Raw genomic sequence first — 18832 nt, forward strand, 5'->3', positions numbered from 1 at the left:
GACATTGCAAGATGGCCAAAGAGAAAGCACCACCTAAAGCTGTCAATATCATTCGCCCCACTCACAGCTTCACACCAGCCAAAGCGTCATCGCGAGTCTCATCATCTTCCTCGATTGTTTCCCATTCAAGCTTTATCAGTGCACCACCCACATTAGCTCGAAAGCCTGTGAGGGTCGCTTCTGGCGCAAGGATTCTTCAAGACAAGCCTGCTCTTAATATTTATCATCCTCCATCTCCCCCACAACGGCAAAAGTCAACAACAACAGCATCATCCGCTAGCCGACTCCCCCCTACTCCACCATCGCCACCTGCTCGCCCTCATTTTGAGATCTATAAACCATCCCGTGCAACTAAGCCGTCTCCATCCACGACCCGAGTCATACCAACAACACACCATAGCGACCAGTATCCATCACAACTGCATCAACGGCCCAAACCACAACGAGCTCGTTCAGTACTTGGTCCAATTTCTCGACCCGAAGAAATCATACGCCCTGTGATACAAAACGAGCCGGATGAATTATCAGACTTGGATGATGAGGATGATGATGAAGAGGACAATGAACATCAAACAAGTACGGATGATCATGATCAAGAAGAGTCCGATAACAGTAATGATGATGAAGAGGAGGAGGAGGATGGCCCTGTAAATGAAGCAAGAGTCAATCGCATGGTAAGTGGTATGGTTATTTTGTTTACCCCTGAATTTTCTCAGATTGACCACGTGCTATAGATTGAAGATTTGGAGATATCCAACCGCTCATTATTAGCTGTCAATCGTATGCTCGAGGCAAATTTACGTAAACGAACATCCGAAGTCGCGCAAATGAAGAGACAACTCAATGGCCAAGCACCTGTCGTTGTGCCTCCACTACCAATGCCTTCAGAGGATCAGCCATCGGATGAGGATGATGATGATGAAGAGTGGGAAAAGGATGAGACATTTTGCCGACTACGACAAATGACCGAATCCATGATTGAACATGGTCAATCCGCACTTGATTACAAAGTAAAAGGACTGGGCCGGGTAATATCACAATACGAACCAGAAGGTAAATCTCATCATCAAGGGAAATCCCCATTGTTGTCATTTTCTCATGTTGTCTTTTGTAATAGAATCCGATGATGATGATGATGACGATAATGACGATGATGAAAATCCCAAAGAGTCACTGGATAATCAACAACCATTGTCGTGAAGACACATAAAAGAATCGCACGCCCTCACCCATACACGCACACACATATATCTATCTATCTTAGAGCCGCCTCTTTCATCTACACACACACACACCGCATGTAAACGCATCACATCCATATCGCTTAACCTATACACACACACATGACATCCCTCTCCAATGCATACATACTTTTTATTAGCTATCATATCCAAATATCATTGTTTTCTTCAACTAGCGTCTTTGACCCTGTAGATAATCATCCATCATTTGTGCTGTTTGCTCGGCGTTTTTACGCTCTTGATTCGATTCCACATCTGCTCCTTCTCGTTCAATTCTTGCACGAGCTTCAGCTTCCTCTACTTGATCCTGTACACACACGCATATATATAAATGTTATTACATACAAAGTATACAACGCAACGCATACATACCCAACTAGCATTTCGATCCGAGGGAGCATAGGTTTGTTTTGCTGATTCGCAAGCATCGTAGACAAAAGCAGAAGGTTGCTGTTGACCAGAGGATTGATTTCGATTCAATTGTTGTTCATCACCACTATCTTCGACTTCTTCAATGGTAACATGACGTTTTGTTGTACTTGACATGATGAGATATATATTTTTGAGAAAGATGCAAAAAAACAAATATGTGTGTGTGTACCGGGGTTTTCTAAATGACATCCAATTTATGCAGCTAAAAAAGAGACGAGGGCAAAATGTGTGGGGATAGGTTTCACTTTCATTGAGACTGTTTCTGCTGCTGCTGTTCATTCAACATTTGCAACAAGACAGCACGAGCACTACCTGGAGCAGGTGCTGGTTCATTCGAAGCGGGCGTGGCGGATGATGATGATGGTTGTTGTTGTTGTTGCTTTGGTTGTGTACCAAACAAGGCTCGCACAAGTTCTTCAGGGGTCTGATAGGATGGGGTTGCTTGGGTAACAGGAGCAGTGGATGCTTGGGGTTGTTGTTGTTGTGGGAATGATGGTGGTTGTGATAAAGCAGTGTCAAGATCATTATAGCTTTGCATTTGTCTGGGTGGAGGTGTGCTGATGTCTTCATAGCTTTGAATGGCTCGTGAAGGAGGTGCTGGTTGAGACTTTTCATAAGCTGCAAGCATTGAATCGAAATCATCAGCAGGCTCATCCGCAAATTTGTGTGTCTTGAGAAGAGGTGCTCTTTGTTGCTTCTTGGGTCGTTTAGCCCGGTTGCCTCGTTCGGGTACCACAGCTTCAGTTTCATTCGATACGAATTTCCCACTATGGATAGCACGTGAGCCCAATGTTGAATCTCCCATCCCGTACCATCCATCATACATACCTCTTTTTCTGCTTTTGTAAACGTCGAAATGTCATTTCTTGCTCATCATCCGAGAATTCTTGTTCCTATGATTAAGGTTATTACCATGACACACACACTTTTCATGTCACGTGCCACTTACACTTTCATTGATTTCTTCATCAAATGCATTACTGGCATCCGTGCCTTTTTGACGCTTCAATTCATCCGTGGGCACCACCTGAGTACGACTGTAGGATGGAACATAATAGACGGGAGCTCCAACGACTGCACGTTCCTTGTCAATCTCATCCGACGAGTTGTATAAGATGGAATAAAAAGGCTTGCTCACTGGTCCAAACGTTTCGAAAACCTGTCCACGTTGGTTAACTTTCTCTTTCTCAAAAGCGAGAGCATCCCCAATCCAATTGTACTTACTTCACCCATCACTTGACGATCCTCGTATGCAAATAAGGTTCCCATATCCAATGCCATATTCATCGATGGATCACTTTGCACAATGATGGCTTTATCAATGATCTCCATAATGACACCAACACGATTGACGGTCGTATTCTCATTGATAACAAAGTCGGGTTTCTCCACCACAAAGTTGCTGATCTCATTGTGTGTCTTCAGTGGCATGTTTCCATTATCCTCCTCATCGCTATAGGCAGGAACATGTTGTTGCCGTTGTTGTTGGTCGTCGTCGTCGTCGTCGCTGCTATCGTCATCAGAAGATGAATCCAAATCACTGCTGTCATAGTCTCCTGCAGCCTTTTCCCCTGCAATAGCTTGATCAAGAGCATCGTTTTCGGCCTCAGGTACTTGTGCAGGATCTGCTGCTGCTGTTGTTGTTGAAGTCTATGGCCCAAATGGGGAGGGATCACATACATGCATGTCACTTAGTTGCTTTGTTCAATTCCAAGCAGGTTCATAGCGCCCATTACCTCCTTCACATGATCGGTGTCCACTTGCATTGCAGTTGAAGCCTCATTTTGAGCCTGATCCGGGACCGAGGGCTGAGCATGTGCGTTGGCGATCTGAATGTCTTTGTCCATCGATCTCGTTCAAGCAAAAGCAAAAGGAGGCTTTTTTTGGACGCCGATGCCGCCCTTTCTCCATGGCAATCCCATACCTCCGCTCCGCGCCCGCGTCCAGGTCACATGACATGGGTGAAATTTGACAACAATACTATACGGGTCGATCCTATCGATTATATAATGTAAAACATTCCTTGTTGTAATAATTAATATAGCATAGTAGCGTGTGAACATCTCAACATGGCTAGCTGTTTTTCTTTAATTGCAGCAGGCAAAAATAAAGCACGTTGCGGGAAAGACGACATGATGCCCTGAAATAAAGGTAGCGTGCTGTCGTGCTACAATGGTGAAACAGACTCCGATGCTGCAAGGAGGGCTTGTGCACCAAGCTACTTTTATGTCTGTGTGGGAGGAGGAAGCATAAAGGGTAATAAGTCAAATCACCGGCCGAAACAAGCAAACATTCACAAGAACACCGAGAAAGGATCGTCGCTGGACTATAATCGTGAAAACATCAAACGGGAGCACTATCCGATCTTGACCAGTGCACACATGGCACAACCACCCTTTTCATTCATTCATCAAAGGCATTGTGTCACACCCCATCATTATTCTTCTTTGCCACCACACCCCATTTTGATCCACAATCATACAACCCCATTGTATGTACAAAAAGGATAATGATGGATGATCCTTCTTCTTCTTCTTGCTGCTGCTGCAAGTGATGTGTCATCCTTTTTATTCCATTCCCTTGATTTCTGAGACTCAACTTTAACTCTGGAGGGTGATAGAATGGGAGAGTGAAATATCCTTGGGGACGTTAGATGTATGCATTATTGGCTGCTGCGTGCCTCCTGTAGGAATGTTGCACGGGTCAAAAAAAAGTTGACTGATCGCTTTATATTATGTCAGTGCCACCAAAGAAAAAAGCGGAGAGTTGAGTCCCTTTGCCATTCGTCTTTTAATTTAACTCTTTACTGCCCTGACCCCACCTTTTTTTCTCTGTTTCTTCTTTTCCCGCTCCTTTCTTCAACAATCCCACTACTACCACCACCACCTTTATTCTCATATACACACCGGTGATGGCATCCAATGAGGAATTTTGGAGAATATGCGATGATCAAGGCGTATGTCACTGCGACTGGCGATTGACAATCTATGGTTGCGAAGAAGAAAGCCAACTACGTGCCATGTACATTGCTCTTGCCGTAGTTTCGGGTCTTGTAGGCGTATTTGGTGAGCCATTCCATAACTTTGTTTCTCGATCCATGACGCTCATACACATACAATACATATCATTTGCAGCTTTTATGGTATTATACCATCGAGTCGTCAATCTCAAACAACAAATCTTTGATATGCGGACGGGGTATCCAAGGCCTAAGCCCATCGAGTCAATGGCCGTGTTTGGAACAATATTTAACTTGCGTAGGTACAACATCCAAAATCTGCCAGCATGTTGTACTCAAATTTCAACAACCGTTTCGTAGTACGAATGGCACACGCTATTATTCTGGTGACTGACGCTGCACCCAACGTCGCGTTTCGCTCATGTAAGGTTTTGTGCCATTGTGTGCGTAAACCATCACCTCATCTTACACACACGCATTGTATATAGTCATTTTCGAGTTTCCATGGCAATTTGGTATTGGTGCACTATCATGCTATTTATTCGGTATTGCCCATACGTTGGCTGATGTAAGTGTACATCTTCTTCTATGCCTTTGCCTCCCTCCAATAAGGTGGGTGGTACAAGCACTTCTAATCTGGCTCTCACACACACATACCCCGTTCCGTATACAGAGCAGTAAGGTGATCTATGACGTATGGATACGCGCACCCGTCATTGTCGATACGATGTGCACAGTGATTATCACGCTGCCATTTATCAGCAACAATGTTTGTGCTATTGCAGCAGGCATTTATGCTCTTCATGGAGACAATTACATGGCATCCCAATTTACGGATGCATTGTATTATCTTTGGACATTCTATACCGGTTTTCAGGCGATCCTCATTTTATATGCCGGTTTACGACTTTTGCGGCTTTTGAATCGCCATCTTTTACAACGTACCGATAGCCGTGTCGATCTTGGTAGAGTAAGACTTGGTGCGCTCAAGGTATATACGTCGTACCCCCATTTTCTATTTCTGACAGTGGATGTGTGTGGGGCTTTGACAACATGTCATCTCAACCTGACCAAAAATGGCTAATGAGGATTGATGATAGGTGCGAATCATCGTGATGACTGGATTTATTTGCTTGACCGTTTTTGCTGTCATGATGGTGCTCTATGGCCGTTTACGAGGACCCATTACCGAGAATTCTGCTTATAATGTGGCCATTGCCGTGATTTGGATGTTTGATGGTGCCATTACCACTGGGGTGATTGAATTCGGCGTTGTTCTCAAGTATGTATTATTCTTCATGCGCTGTTGGGTGTGTGTGTGTGAGAACAAGGAGTGTTATTTTGCATATGATCCTCACCCCCTTTGTACCACATTGAATAGTCCACGTTTGGCGACGTTGGCTCCTGGATTTGGCTCCTCTGCTGGATTTACTGGATCCTCCAATCGCTATACTTCTGCGGGCACCAATAATTTTACATCTGCAAACACACATCAAGAGACGACACTTTCAGGTGGTGGCGAGGCAGGCACTCAGTCACAATCCAAGTGGATGTTTACTCGATCAAGCGGTGGTCGTTGGAGTTTTGGTGAAGCCAAATCAAAGTACCTATCAGGTGGCGAGATTGATTTGAACAACAGCCCCAAATTGGAGCACAAGCAAGTGGATCCTATTCGTAGCCAAATTGATGAGGATCAGCAACACTATAATGCCATGACGAGTATCCGTGCACCTCCACGCAACATTTCACCCACGCATGATGATTTTAATCGACATCAGCAAGATGCAGACGCATTGACTACGTCTTCAGCCACTTATCTCACCATGCAACCCCATTGATACAACAACAATAGCCCCTCCTTTATTCATTCTTTGTAGTTAATTGCATCGTTTCTCGTCTTCCCTCCCCTCCCCACACACACTTTAATTACCCTATGTATATCTTAATTGTCCTAATGTCATTTATTGATAGTATCGTGCAGAAAAGAAAGAATTGTTGAAACATGTAATGGGCGTATGGATGATAATAACGCACGTATTGGGTGATTGATGATGATGGTAAACTGCGTGCGAGGATAAGAGAGATAGAAAAAAAGGAGGGGTAGAATAGAATGATGAAGAAAGTAAATGATCGACGATGGGTGAACTATTTTTTGCCAGCTTCTTCCAAGGCATTGGCGACTCGCCTAGCCAGTGCATAGATGTCACTTTCCAAATCGTCTCCACCCACATCTGTATCAATCTTCTCCTTGGATCCACGACCATCTCTCTTGGCAATCCTTCCAACCGCTTGAACAATTTCGGGTGTATTTGCAACCAAGGATACCAGCTCGGCGTCTATGTCCATCACCATCATGAGAATACATACACGAATTATAACAAAATCCAAGAATCACTTACCATTGCCTTCTAAAAACTGCTCAATGGTCCATACGCCGATGTGTTGGAATGAAATATCTTGGGCATCATCGAGGAAATGGATGAGGAAGCCACGCAAACCATCCGCAGGAGAAGACCACACGTCAACAAATGGGGAATAATCTTTGACTGTGGGAAATGCAAATGTGTGAATATCATCGATACCACGTGGATGATCTCTTTTACTTACCCTTGGAACTCAGATTCCCAATGGCAGCAGCCGAGTTGCCTTGCACTTCCATGTTTGTGCTTGATGTCAGTGGCACCAACACTTCCAATACCTTGGTGCTCAAGAGTCTTTGTTTCAAATCGTCGCTCAATGCCAATACGGCGATCGCTGCTGTCATCTCGATCTTTACGCTGTTTTTCGCTTCGCTTATTAGCATTCGAATGCGTTCGACCACGCCAGCTTCGACAATGATAAGCCTGTTGCGTTCTGAACTTGCAGCGAGGTTGCGTAATGTGGATATAGCATGACATTGAACTTCTTCATTGTCGTCATATGATAATAATTCGATCAAAGGGTTGACAAAACCTTCCTCAATGATGGGCGATTCGTTGGCAGGATGAATGGATATATTGCGAATACAAGCGACCGAGGATAAAGTGAGAGGAAGGAAGGAGGATTTGAGGAGACGCAATAATGGCTTCAAGCCGTTGCAGCGGACAATTTCCAATTGGTACTTTTCTATATTATGCCGTTAATATACCTGTTACACCATGTCATTTCGTTGACTTACCATCAGATGCTAGATTCCGAAGCGCTAATGCTGCTTGACATTGCACCTTGAGGCTCTTTGTCTCCATCAACGCGATAAGATATTGTACCAGCTTCGAATCGGATTGTGCCAACTTTTTTCGATTTCCAGCTATTGGATCAATCTTGTATTAGAACATGGTCCATGAATACAATAACCCCATGCATGTTACTTACCATCCACTGCAATGTTGCTTAGTGCTGTAGTGCAATAATATTGGACATCGGCATCAGGCGAACTCAATAAACCAATCAACACGGGGATGGCACCGACATTGACCATGTGTTGACGATTCACCTCTATAATGATGACAAAAAAGGTTAATCACATGATCCCTTCTTGCACCCATCATCATTGCTTACCCTTATGTGTCATGTTGAGAAGTGCACCAGTCGCATTGCGTTGTACTCGCTGATCTTTGGAGCGTGCCAAATCCACTAATAGCCGAAGAGCATCTGATTTTGCAATCTTTGCCTTGTTTTCCTCTGTATAAATGCAGATTGAGCCTACTTTACCATTTTGATAGATGATGATGCTACGTACCATGTGTGGCGAGGTTTGTGATGCATCCAACAGCATTGCATTGCACTTCAACATTGGGGCTACCCATCTGGCGGATTAATTGATCCAGGCCTCCAAGCTTGACAATCAAGAGCTTATTCTCCGCTGCATTACCGAAAATAGAAACCCGCTCAATATCAGCTTGCATTGCACACACATACACCCTACCCTACCCTACCCTACCCTACACACACGCCCCACAAGCAGCGCCCAGCACCCAGCACCATCCCATACCCATCCATGTCATCTTACCTTTGACCGCTAAATTACCCAATGCTGCACTGGCTGCTCTTTGAACTTCCACATCATGCGATTGTAACAAGAAAAGGATCGGATTAAGCGTTTCACGTCCCACTGGTCGCACATCTAAAGAGCACACACACACACACACACATTGTTTAATCATCCCTTCAATGACCCTTACTCAACATTGACTTACCTTTCTCAGTGATTTCAGCAAAGGCTAATGCAGCTGATCGTTGTAAATCCACATTATCAGAGAACGCAAGTGTCGAAAGAGCACGTAGAGGTTCACCGTCAAAGAAGTTGGTATCGCTGCGGTCTGTAAAAGGTCAGTCGTTATGGACCCTCATTAGAAAAGGCGTTGTTGTATCGACTCACTTTCAAGAAAGTGAAGCAATTCTGCAATGGCATCTCGTTCATTGTCTTGCAAGAGTGGTTCATAAAGACCTGTCCGATTTCGTTCTACATGGGGGGCAACCGGTCAATTGAGGTGGGTCGTTTGAAAGCATGTCAAGTGTCCAACATCTTACTTCCAAAGCAGTCTTGACAGCAAGAAGAACAACTCGTAATGTTTCCCATGGTGAATGGTATTGCTGCAACGAAAAAAAGAGAAGGTTCCAGACAGAAGATTCGGTGGTGGTGGTGGTGGTTTTTTGGGGGGGTTTTGTTGGTTGCGAAAAAGAAGGGAGCTTTTGCGATCGGAAGAGGTTCAAAAAATAGCGATGGTGGGTTAAAGTCAATAGCTTTGATGGAGAGGCGTTGAATGGAGGTTGTTGATGTAGTTGAAAAAAAGAATGCTGTTGGCGTCTTTTGGGATGGAAAACGAATGAAAAGTGTCTGGAAGAAGAATATCAGTGCCACACGTGACAGTCGCCTTTCCGAGTCGAGAATGCTGCAGGATGCTGACATTAGATGATATGACTCTAACAAATATAGACATTCCTGCATACCACATTGACAAATATCATCATTGCGTATGTAGTGTCATCACACGTGCTAGTAAATATACATAATAAACCTTCACTTTGATATCGTCTCTTGTTGTATTACCAAGCAAATCCCAGATCCAATGCTGCTGCATGATTTTCTTATGCCCTACTTACAATACACTACCACGTGTAGAAATGCCAGATCTCCTTGTGCCCGCTGATTCTTTGATAAACCAAAAAATGGCTCACCCTCGCCATCGTATATATTAGTAGGCGGTTCACCACCCTAACTTCATGCGTTATTGATAGCCAAAAGATATATGCAACAACCACCCGTGGTGTTCTTCGATTCCATCAGTACTGTTTCCAACGGGATCGCCAAAGATGATCAACAACGTCTGCCAATAGGGATTGTGTAACGTAAGTGAAGATGCGGTTAGATGCCAAAGTGGTCCTGCAAGTAGGCATGTGTCAATGCATAGATCATGCTTTCGGATGCGCTAATCATTTGCCATGCCTGGTCGTTGAGATCGTACATAACGCATAGACTTTCTTATTGATCAAAGTGGTCTCCCACTACTTAGCTACTACGTAGCTCATATCCTTCTTGATTTTAAATCATAGCTTAGGTGGAATAAAGGTGGATCCGTTATCGGTCTTGCAATGAGAAGTAATATGGGTATTCTAATACAACAAGTGTGGGTTGACTTATGAGAAAGAGTGCTCCTCCATTGAGATCCAAGACGAGTGACCAATCCATGTATCTAGCTGTGGCAAAAAGTAGCATCATCATCAAGCGTGTGCATGCGTGTCAGATTCAATGGTTTTTATGCTACTCAACCCCTACACCTAGCATGGATGTTATGTAGCGAACTCTACCAAAAAAACATGCCATCCATGAATAGCCATCAACTACAAGCCATTTGAGCTACCTTCTCTCAAAGGTAATCATTGCCTACTTATTTCAAAAAATCGGGGATTGTGAAAGCCGCGGCTACTTCAAGTCAATAGCCTTATTCTATCATTGAGATATCAATGTCACAATCATGACGAGTGACATGTGTATGATGATACAATGCTACACTGCCAAGCATGAAGCGGCATACGTAGTATCGTATTCCTATGTTATGGGTACCCCGCCCCAACCGTTCCCAGCAGCCAGCTGATACAACCAATCCAATCCAATGTGCACGACATTCATAATGGCATGACCCACCTTATCAGCACTTATCAATGAGGAAACATTGTAACCAAGACGTGCATATGACATAGTCAAAGATAAGCAACCATCGAATTAAAAGGTAGTGGCGACCGTAAGCATGTTGTCACTGAATCGAGGGGAATCTATCATCCAATGTTGTCAATGACTGCCATGGGTCTCGTTGTTTAGCCAGCCGCGGTTTTCAAGCTATAAAGACAAGCGGGGTTGGTATATGCATGCTATCAGCGGAAAAAAGGAATAGCTCCAACTTTCATGTCTTGTGTTATCATGCATAATACGTTGTTCGAATGGCACCATCATCCTATCTGCAACCAAGCCCACTATGATAAGAGATGTACCAAAGATAGCCTGATGGGTGGTCCAATGCTCATATCGATTCCTCACTTTTTTACATGCATTTGTGGACTACCCTATGTACAAGGTACCATGAGAAAGAAAATAGGTATACATGTACAATGGATGAATGTAAATCCGACCCAATGGTTCAGTGATCAAAAGTAAGCTCGCACACAATGTAAGAGCGGATAAGTTGTATTCAAAAGTCCCTATTAGCTTCTGATTAATAGGAACTCAGCGAATTGCATGACCTACACAAGGGATTTCTTTGTTAGCAAATGATACGAGAAACCACATCCCAGTGCCCTTAGCTTACACTCATAGCGCCATGTTTTCGTGTTATTATGTCGCAATCACGGGTTGTAATGTGCACCCCATCGTTGATACATTTGAACCTATGATAAAGTCATATTGGTGGCACATTTATCTTTGTTCTTCTCGGAAAGAATGACAACGATCCTGATTGAGTATAGAACGAATTGAGAAATTCTTGCTCTTTATGTTTCATTGTCATATCTTAACATGGGAATTTGAAAATAAAGGCAACTATGGTCATTTTACAACACAATCAACATGCCTATTAGAGAATCCACGACCACCTTTTCTTTGTAGCATGGTGTATGTTGTCCTTATACTAGCATGATTTATGATTCGCTTCAGCTAAGAGAGTGCCTGATGGGTCTAAGCGATGTTATTCGTTCTCTCTCACGGAAGCTACACAAATCCAAGAAATCGTTCCGATGCGTGTCTTGTGAGGGGCGGCCACAACCGATACCCATAAATGTGGCGCCTTGTTCTTTTTACGTCTTTCAGGGGCTCTCGATACGTATACAAAAGAAGGCTGCATTTACCAAAATAGTTTCATGTATAAATGTGTTATGTAGTAGCAAAAGACTAAAGTGTTAATGGCACGATACCGGTCATGTTAGAAGGAATCAGGGCAAAAAGGGTGGGAAGAAGATCACCAAAGAGAGGGAAAATATCTTAGATGGATGCGTGTGTGCGTGTGTGTGTGTATGTCGAAACCGAAAAATTACAACGGTGCACAGACCGGCAGCTGTAGCCGACTTTGTGTTACACGATGTAACCGCGAATACACCCGAAAACACATACGCTCCCTCTTTCAATGCCTAATTTCTTCCCATCTTGGATGCTCGTAGATATGCATGTAGCATCAATCTAAAAAGGTGAAATGTGGCCAAAAAGGAAAGGGTGGCCCTGCTTCCAAGCTTGTGCTCTAATCACTGTATGTCTTGGCAGAAGCCTCAAGTATAAGGGCGTTATCATAGATCTTGATCTGCCTATGGTTACAGCCTTGAGCATTGATCGTGTCCAATGTATCATGAACACCTGCTTGATATGAACTTTGCTAATAATGGCTACCAAGTATTGGAATGTGAGAGTACAATGGCCAACATTTATCTGCCGCGGCAATAGAGTTGAAGTGTAAAAAAGCGGCGAGCGATCCTCAAGAGTAAACCATAAAAGTCAATTTGGGTCGCTTTGGTAGGATGACATGAGGACAGTGATGTGTGCCATAAGAATCCCAGTTTTGGAGGCTTTCCAGTGGTCGTATCATCTTGTACAACACTGCAGTTTTCTGTTGTTGCATGTTCCTTCTTGTACACACACACGCACAAGGGTGTCCCATATACTGACTACAAATGCAACAGTGGGATCAATACCCTATCATGCATAGTGGTGGCGTTCGATGCTCTAATATAAAAACTTAAGATTCAGGCTTTATCGCAATTCTCACAGCTTGCATTTTCCTCCTCCTTTCGCCTTTTCACCTCTGCAGCAGATCATACCATTGGTATTCACTACCATCATTACGTATCATGGCGGCGGAAGACAACAAGCACGCTTTGGAAGAGCGGGATACCACCTCCTCTAACCCACCTGGATCCATCAAGGAGAAAGCAATGGATGGGGATGAAAAGTACGACGAGACTTTCCAAAAGGAAATCATCGATGTCGAACCTATTCATGCACACGATGAAGACGACGACAACTCGCCTATCGAAGAAGTGAGATTGGTGGTGCCAACGTATGTGTCATCAAAGTAAATCACCTGTATCATGATGATTGATTGCATTTGGTTTTAGAACGGATGATCCCACCATGCCCGTGAACACTTTTCGTATGTGGTTTTTAGCCATTGCCTTTGCCGTGGCGCTTTCTTTTGTCAATCAATTCTTTTGGTATCGTAAAAACGCAATGAGTCTGACACCTTTGGTGGTGCAGCTGGTATCATTCCCTCTTGGCAAGATCATGGAAAAGATCATTCCCAAGTCTCGCTTTTTCAATCCCGGCCCATTCAATATCAAGGAGCACGTGTTGATCACTGTGATGGCCAACTGCAGTTATGGTACAGCTTACGCTATTGATATCATCACCATCCAAAAGCTGTGGTACGGTCAAGACATTGGATGGGGTGGCGGTATCATGCTTATTTGGACCACACAGGTATGTGCATTGTCATTCAATAGTTTGATGTCATATTGTGTGATTAACATCTTGTGTATAGTTTATTGGATATGGTATGGCAGGTGTCCTCCGCAAATTCCTAGTATACCCTCCATCCATGGTATGGCCTAATAACCTTGCCAACATCTCGCTGTTCCGATCATTCCATATTGCTGATACGTAAGTGTATGATAAATTTTCCATCAACAACATGGCTAAGGCTTACAATCGATATTGTAGCAATTGGACCGGTCCTACTCGTATGAGATGGTTCGTTTACTGCTTTACTGCCATGTTCATTTACTATTGGCTACCTGGTTACTTTTTCCAAATCCTTACCTTCTTCTCATGGGCATGCTGGATCAAGCCTACCAATCGTACTCTTGCACAACTCACTGGTGGTTACAGTGGCCTTGGCATGTTTGCTCTTTCATTCGATTGGGCTACCATTGTATCATACCTTCAATCACCCTTGGTTGTGCCTTGGTGGGCTATTGCCAATGTCACTGTCGGCTTTGTCTTTATTGCATGGATCCTTGTGCCAGCTATTTACTACACCAATGTATGGGACGCACAGAAATTCCCGATTCTCACAGCAACATTATTTACCAAGGATGGCGAGCTATGGGATAATTCACTAGTGCTGACACCCGAAAGAACATTGAATGAGACAGCCTATGCCGAATATGGACCCCTCTACATGGCCAGCTTCTTCACCATCACCTATGGCATTGGATTTGCGGGCTTGACTGCTGTTCTCACACACACTGCTTTATACCACGGCAAGGACATCTATACCCAATACAAGCGCTCCCGTGAAGAAGATATGGATATCCATGGTCGCCTTATGAGAGCTTACCCAGAGGTGCCTCACTGGTGGTACATTGGCATCTTCCTTATTTCATTTGGTTTATCATTTGCAACCATCTATGTTTGGCCTCTTCAATTGCCGTGGTGGGGTATCTTCCTTGCTGTTGCTCTATGCGTGATCTTTGTATTGCCCATTGGTATCATTCAAGCTATTGCAAATCAACAACCTGGTCTCAACATTATCACCGAATTTATCATTGGTTACATCCTTCCCGGCCAACCCATTGCTAATGTCACGTAAGTCATGCATCATGAATTCTTTATAACAACGTATATGTACTCATCTCCTTTTTTTTGCATGGCTACAAAAGGTTCAAGACTTATGGCTACATTAGCATGACCCAGGTATGTAACGTGCATGGTTTTATCATATATGTCTTTTACTTACATCCTGCTATCAACTAGTGCTTAGTCTTTGTGGGTGATCTCAAGCTTGGCCACTACCTAAAGATCCCACCTAGAATGATGTTTACGGTACAATGTAAGATAATAATGGTACATACGCTGATGTCGTATAGGGATACTTACACAACATGCATCCATGTTAGGTTTAGGAACTCTTATTGCCGGCTTGATGAATTTGGTCACAGCACGTTGGTTGATGGAAACGGTGCCAAACATCTGTACAAATGAAGCATACCCATTCACCTGCCCATCAGCCCACACCTTTTACTCTGCATCCATTATCTGGGGTGTTATTTCACCAAAAAAGATGTTTGGAGAGGAATCGATCTACCATCCCATGCTTTACTTCTTCTTGATCGGCTTCTTACTGCCCATTCCCTTCTGGTTGGCGCATAAAAAGTGGCCACACATCAAATGGCTCAAGTACGTCCATTTGCCGGTCATTCTCAACTCCACGGGTATGATGCCACCCGCTGTACCACTCAATTTCTCGGCATGGTGTGCTGCTGGTTTCGTCTTTATGTTCTACTTGCGTCGCTACAAGCATGATTGGTGGGCCAAGTATAATTACATCACGTCAGCTGGTTTTGATTGTGCCGTTGCTATAGCAAGGTAAGCATCATGCAAGTGGTTGTCATGTTTCTCTATCATGTACTCATATAATTCCTCGATAGTATTGTCATATTTGGTGTAGTGATGGGATCTGGATACACTCCTGACTGGTGGGGCAACGGTGGACAAGGCCCCAACGGCATGTTTGATAATTGTCCTCTTTCTTCTGCCAATGCATCCAACATTTGTGCCGAGTGCTGAGCACATTTCATTAGGCATTGTATAGTAGCTTATGTTTATATAGTATATGTCGACTGTTATAGTCTTTTAGCTTACCCTAAGTAATAAACATAAAAAGCATATAATTCAATTGCTGTCGGTGAATGACCAGTGTCGAGTATTGCAATCATGAAATCCACCATAATACAGAGGTAGTATTCTCATCCAATGATGTTGAATTTATTCCATCCATTATTGTATTACCCAAGCCTCTACTACTATCCTGCATCTAACACAATGCTGTTGAAATCGTGCACTAGCGACAAGTGGAAAGAGAGGATCATCAAAGAGGCAAATAGAAAAGACTTGGACCTTGCATCCTTCCTTCAGAGAGATATGGGGAATTGATCAAGTCATCATCACCTAACCAAGGGGAGGATACACCACGCTTGTTAGTGTCATTGTTGTTAACGATGTCGTTGTGAACTTCGTTGTAGTTGTCATCGTCGCCTCCATAAATAGAATCACACACAACCAAACCACCATCGATGTCATCGCGTCCATAGTCCCCATGAGCTCAGAGTTGTCCTCATTCATCCTCCCCAACAAAGAAAGAATGGCCCTACCCATCATTTAAGTCCTCAATAAGTAAACCACCAGTATATAACGAGAAGAGCGTCCAATGACCAAAAGGTACAGGTTGGGAGTCGAACCCAAGGAAAGATGATGCCCAAAGTTGCACTACCTGACCAGAAAGCTATCCAATAATAGCATCATTCATTATTACATTAACGCCTTCTTCATTGTATTTGTTCACTGCACTTGCCTTTTTCGTATGCATAAAGACCTCTTGTTGTTGGATTGCTGTGAACCGATAAACATGGTGTAGCGTCGCTGAGACGAAGCAAAACGCCAAACCAGTCAACGTCTTGAGACCAAACTTGCCCTCTATACAATATAGCACGTCAATGGAACCAATTCGGCTGCAACATTGGACTCTGAATGTACCTGTTGACACCAAGCAACGATACCGCCATGGCAACAGCCAACCACCCACGACGCTCATTCCTCCACACTCCCTGACAATGCATGTTCAGAGCTATGTTAATGCCTCACAACCAACAAGAGCACTCTTTTATAGTACATTACCTTGATCGGGATGTCGTGAATGGCATAAAAGCAGACGAGGGAGAAAGCGAAGAGGAGCGTTGTGTCAAGTCGTGGAGCTGCTGTCCCCCAAGTTTAAATCCCCTACTGCTATTACACTGAGACCACTCAATAACTCCACACACACCATCCACCCATCGTCATCATCACCCTCACGATAGACAATAGGTACAGGTAAATAAAAGAAATGATCCTCACGTATAGCAAAAGGGTGTGCGCCATTTTACACTTTACATGATAATGATGATCCAACAACAGCCATTACCTTACTACCAGGTTACCTCGAATCATGAAAGTTAAATGATGGGCATGCTGGGCTGGAGCAAGACAATCGTTCGTATGCATTGGATTGGACAACAAAGGAGAATGGGAGGACTAAGGTTATTAGCTGGCATTTTGAACTATTCCTAAATAGTGTACAAGAATCATGCATCGCCTGTGCTGAATGACTCAAGTTACACAAACACGCCCTCTGCATCTTTTGCTCTATTATAGTCATACTACTTTACATTAAACAAAGACCACTTCTCATATAGCATCACCCTTACAGCATATGTAAAACATAAAGGTGCCTGTATCTCCAAACTTCACAATCAAACTTGGGCTCTTTAATAGATCAACGTGCTCGTCGGGGTCAAAGGAATCTTGTGTCAAAGTATGAAGTTCATCGTGGGCAATCCCAGATTTCGCAATGTCGCTACCAGCCAAACTGGATCCGGGGCTCAACCTCTTTCGACGATGACCAAAAAAATATTTTTTGGGCTGTTTGCGACATTGAACGCGAAAATTTCACACAAGGTGCTGTTGACCAAGCCGAGCCCATTGCTCTATTCAAAACCCCAAGTTTCATTGTAAAGTTCGGAGATACAGGCACCTTTATGTTTGTAAGCGTGATGCTATATGAAGAGTGGTCTTTGTTCATTGCCAAGTAGCTGGCCCCTGGCAGAGCAAAAGATGCAGAGGGACGTGTTTGTGTAACTGGGTTAAAAAGTTTGGACTTCAGGGACCATGCATGACAGGTACGCGACCCTCATTTTCAGGTCATACATTGGCAGCTAATAGCCACTTTTGTGCATTCCCAACTTTTGTGCATTCCATTGTAGGTGGACGATGCTCCGGCCTAGACACATTTCCATGAAGTAGGTTGATCCGAGCTGATTTGGTTGAGTTCGTCACACAAGATTACATCGGTTGAGCTACATCGAGCGTGCTTTATGTCCACAGGAATGAAACGTGGGGTTTTGAATAGAGCAATGGGCTCGGCTTGGCCAACTGCACCTTGGGTGCAAGTTTCACGTTCAATCTCGCAACTAGCCCAAAAATATTTTTTGGTCGTCGTCGTCGAAGAGGTCGACCCCCAGATCCAGTTTGGCTGGTGGCGACATTGCGAAATCTGGGATTGGCAAGCTTGATCGTGAAGCTTGCACCCGAGGTGCAGTTGACCAAGCCGAGCACATTGCTCTAATAAAAACCCCACGTTCCATTGTAAAGTTTGGAGATACAGGCACCTTTATGTTTGTAAGCGTGATGCTATATGAGAAGTGGTCTTTGTTCATTGCCAAGTAGCTAGACCCTGGAGAGCCAAAGATGCAGAAGGACCTCTTTGGGTAACTCAGCTAAAAAGTCAGGACTTCAGGGACAATACATGGCAGGTACGCAACCCTATTTTCAGGTCATACATTGGCAGCTAATAGCCACTTTTGTGCATTCCCAACTTTTGTGCATTCCATTGTAGGTGGACGATGCTCCTGCTCTAGACATTCATTTCCATGATTAAAGTAGGTTGATCCGAGCTGATTTGGTTGAGTTACGCTCACACAAGATTACATCGGTTGAGCTACATCGAGCGTGCTTTATGTCCACAGTGATGTAATCTCTCTTTGACCATAGCTCAGTCAAATCAGCTCGGATCAACCTGCTTTAATCATGGAAATGAATGTCTGGAGCAGGGGCATCGTTCCCATGCAGTGGATCTCACAACAATGATGATTGGATAAAAGTGGCCGTTAGCTAGCAATACATGCCTGTTCCTAGATGATCCATAAAGTAATT

General features: G+C 43.8%; 7 protein-coding genes across 7 annotated transcripts; 3 read left to right on the forward strand and 4 right to left on the reverse strand.

Moving 5' to 3' along the window:
* Positions 1-11: 11 nt before the first annotated feature.
* O0I10_006387 (uncharacterized protein) lies at positions 12-1200 on the forward strand (the record flags this gene model as incomplete). Its single annotated transcript, XM_058486415.1, has 3 exons — positions 12-674; positions 735-1053; positions 1118-1200. 3 exons carry the CDS (start codon positions 12-14, stop codon positions 1198-1200), a joined length of 1065 nt encoding a protein of 354 aa, XP_058342772.1.
* A 213-nt stretch (positions 1201-1413) lies between these two features.
* Positions 1414-1787, reverse strand: O0I10_006388 (uncharacterized protein; the record flags this gene model as incomplete). Its single annotated transcript, XM_058486416.1, has 2 exons — positions 1414-1548; positions 1614-1787. The coding sequence occupies 2 exons, from the start codon at positions 1785-1787 to the stop codon at positions 1414-1416; spliced, it is 309 nt and encodes a 102-aa protein (XP_058342773.1).
* Positions 1788-1920: 133 nt separating this feature from the next.
* On the reverse strand, positions 1921-3520 carry O0I10_006389 (uncharacterized protein; the record flags this gene model as incomplete). The annotated part of the gene is made up of 5 exons (XM_058486417.1): positions 1921-2440; positions 2502-2566; positions 2623-2832; positions 2898-3323; positions 3410-3520. The coding sequence occupies 5 exons, from the start codon at positions 3518-3520 to the stop codon at positions 1921-1923; spliced, it is 1332 nt and encodes a 443-aa protein (XP_058342774.1).
* A 1064-nt stretch (positions 3521-4584) lies between these two features.
* O0I10_006390 (uncharacterized protein) lies at positions 4585-6470 on the forward strand (the record flags this gene model as incomplete). The annotated part of the gene is made up of 7 exons (XM_058486418.1): positions 4585-4738; positions 4808-4930; positions 4993-5055; positions 5121-5200; positions 5306-5623; positions 5733-5914; positions 6014-6470. The coding sequence occupies 7 exons, from the start codon at positions 4585-4587 to the stop codon at positions 6468-6470; spliced, it is 1377 nt and encodes a 458-aa protein (XP_058342775.1).
* A 307-nt stretch (positions 6471-6777) lies between these two features.
* O0I10_006391 (uncharacterized protein) lies at positions 6778-9190 on the reverse strand (the record flags this gene model as incomplete). Its single annotated transcript, XM_058486419.1, has 11 exons — positions 6778-6968; positions 7032-7178; positions 7240-7737; positions 7790-7918; positions 7984-8106; positions 8170-8292; positions 8351-8473; positions 8621-8734; positions 8808-8930; positions 8990-9073; positions 9142-9190. 11 exons carry the CDS (start codon positions 9188-9190, stop codon positions 6778-6780), a joined length of 1704 nt encoding a protein of 567 aa, XP_058342776.1.
* Positions 9191-12939: 3749 nt separating this feature from the next.
* On the forward strand, positions 12940-15655 carry O0I10_006392 (OPT family small oligopeptide transporter; the record flags this gene model as incomplete). The annotated part of the gene is made up of 8 exons (XM_058486420.1): positions 12940-13148; positions 13207-13567; positions 13629-13747; positions 13808-14674; positions 14749-14782; positions 14843-14918; positions 14986-15454; positions 15517-15655. The coding sequence occupies 8 exons, from the start codon at positions 12940-12942 to the stop codon at positions 15653-15655; spliced, it is 2274 nt and encodes a 757-aa protein (XP_058342777.1).
* A 715-nt stretch (positions 15656-16370) lies between these two features.
* O0I10_006393 (uncharacterized protein) lies at positions 16371-16788 on the reverse strand (the record flags this gene model as incomplete). The annotated part of the gene is made up of 2 exons (XM_058486421.1): positions 16371-16692; positions 16763-16788. The coding sequence occupies 2 exons, from the start codon at positions 16786-16788 to the stop codon at positions 16371-16373; spliced, it is 348 nt and encodes a 115-aa protein (XP_058342778.1).
* Positions 16789-18832: the final 2044 nt, after the last annotated feature.

This window comes from Lichtheimia ornata, assembly GCF_029851405.1.
Source record: "Lichtheimia ornata isolate CBS 291.66 chromosome Unknown scaffold00028, whole genome shotgun sequence".
Classification (NCBI taxonomy): Eukaryota; Fungi; Mucoromycota; class Mucoromycetes; order Mucorales; family Lichtheimiaceae; genus Lichtheimia; species Lichtheimia ornata.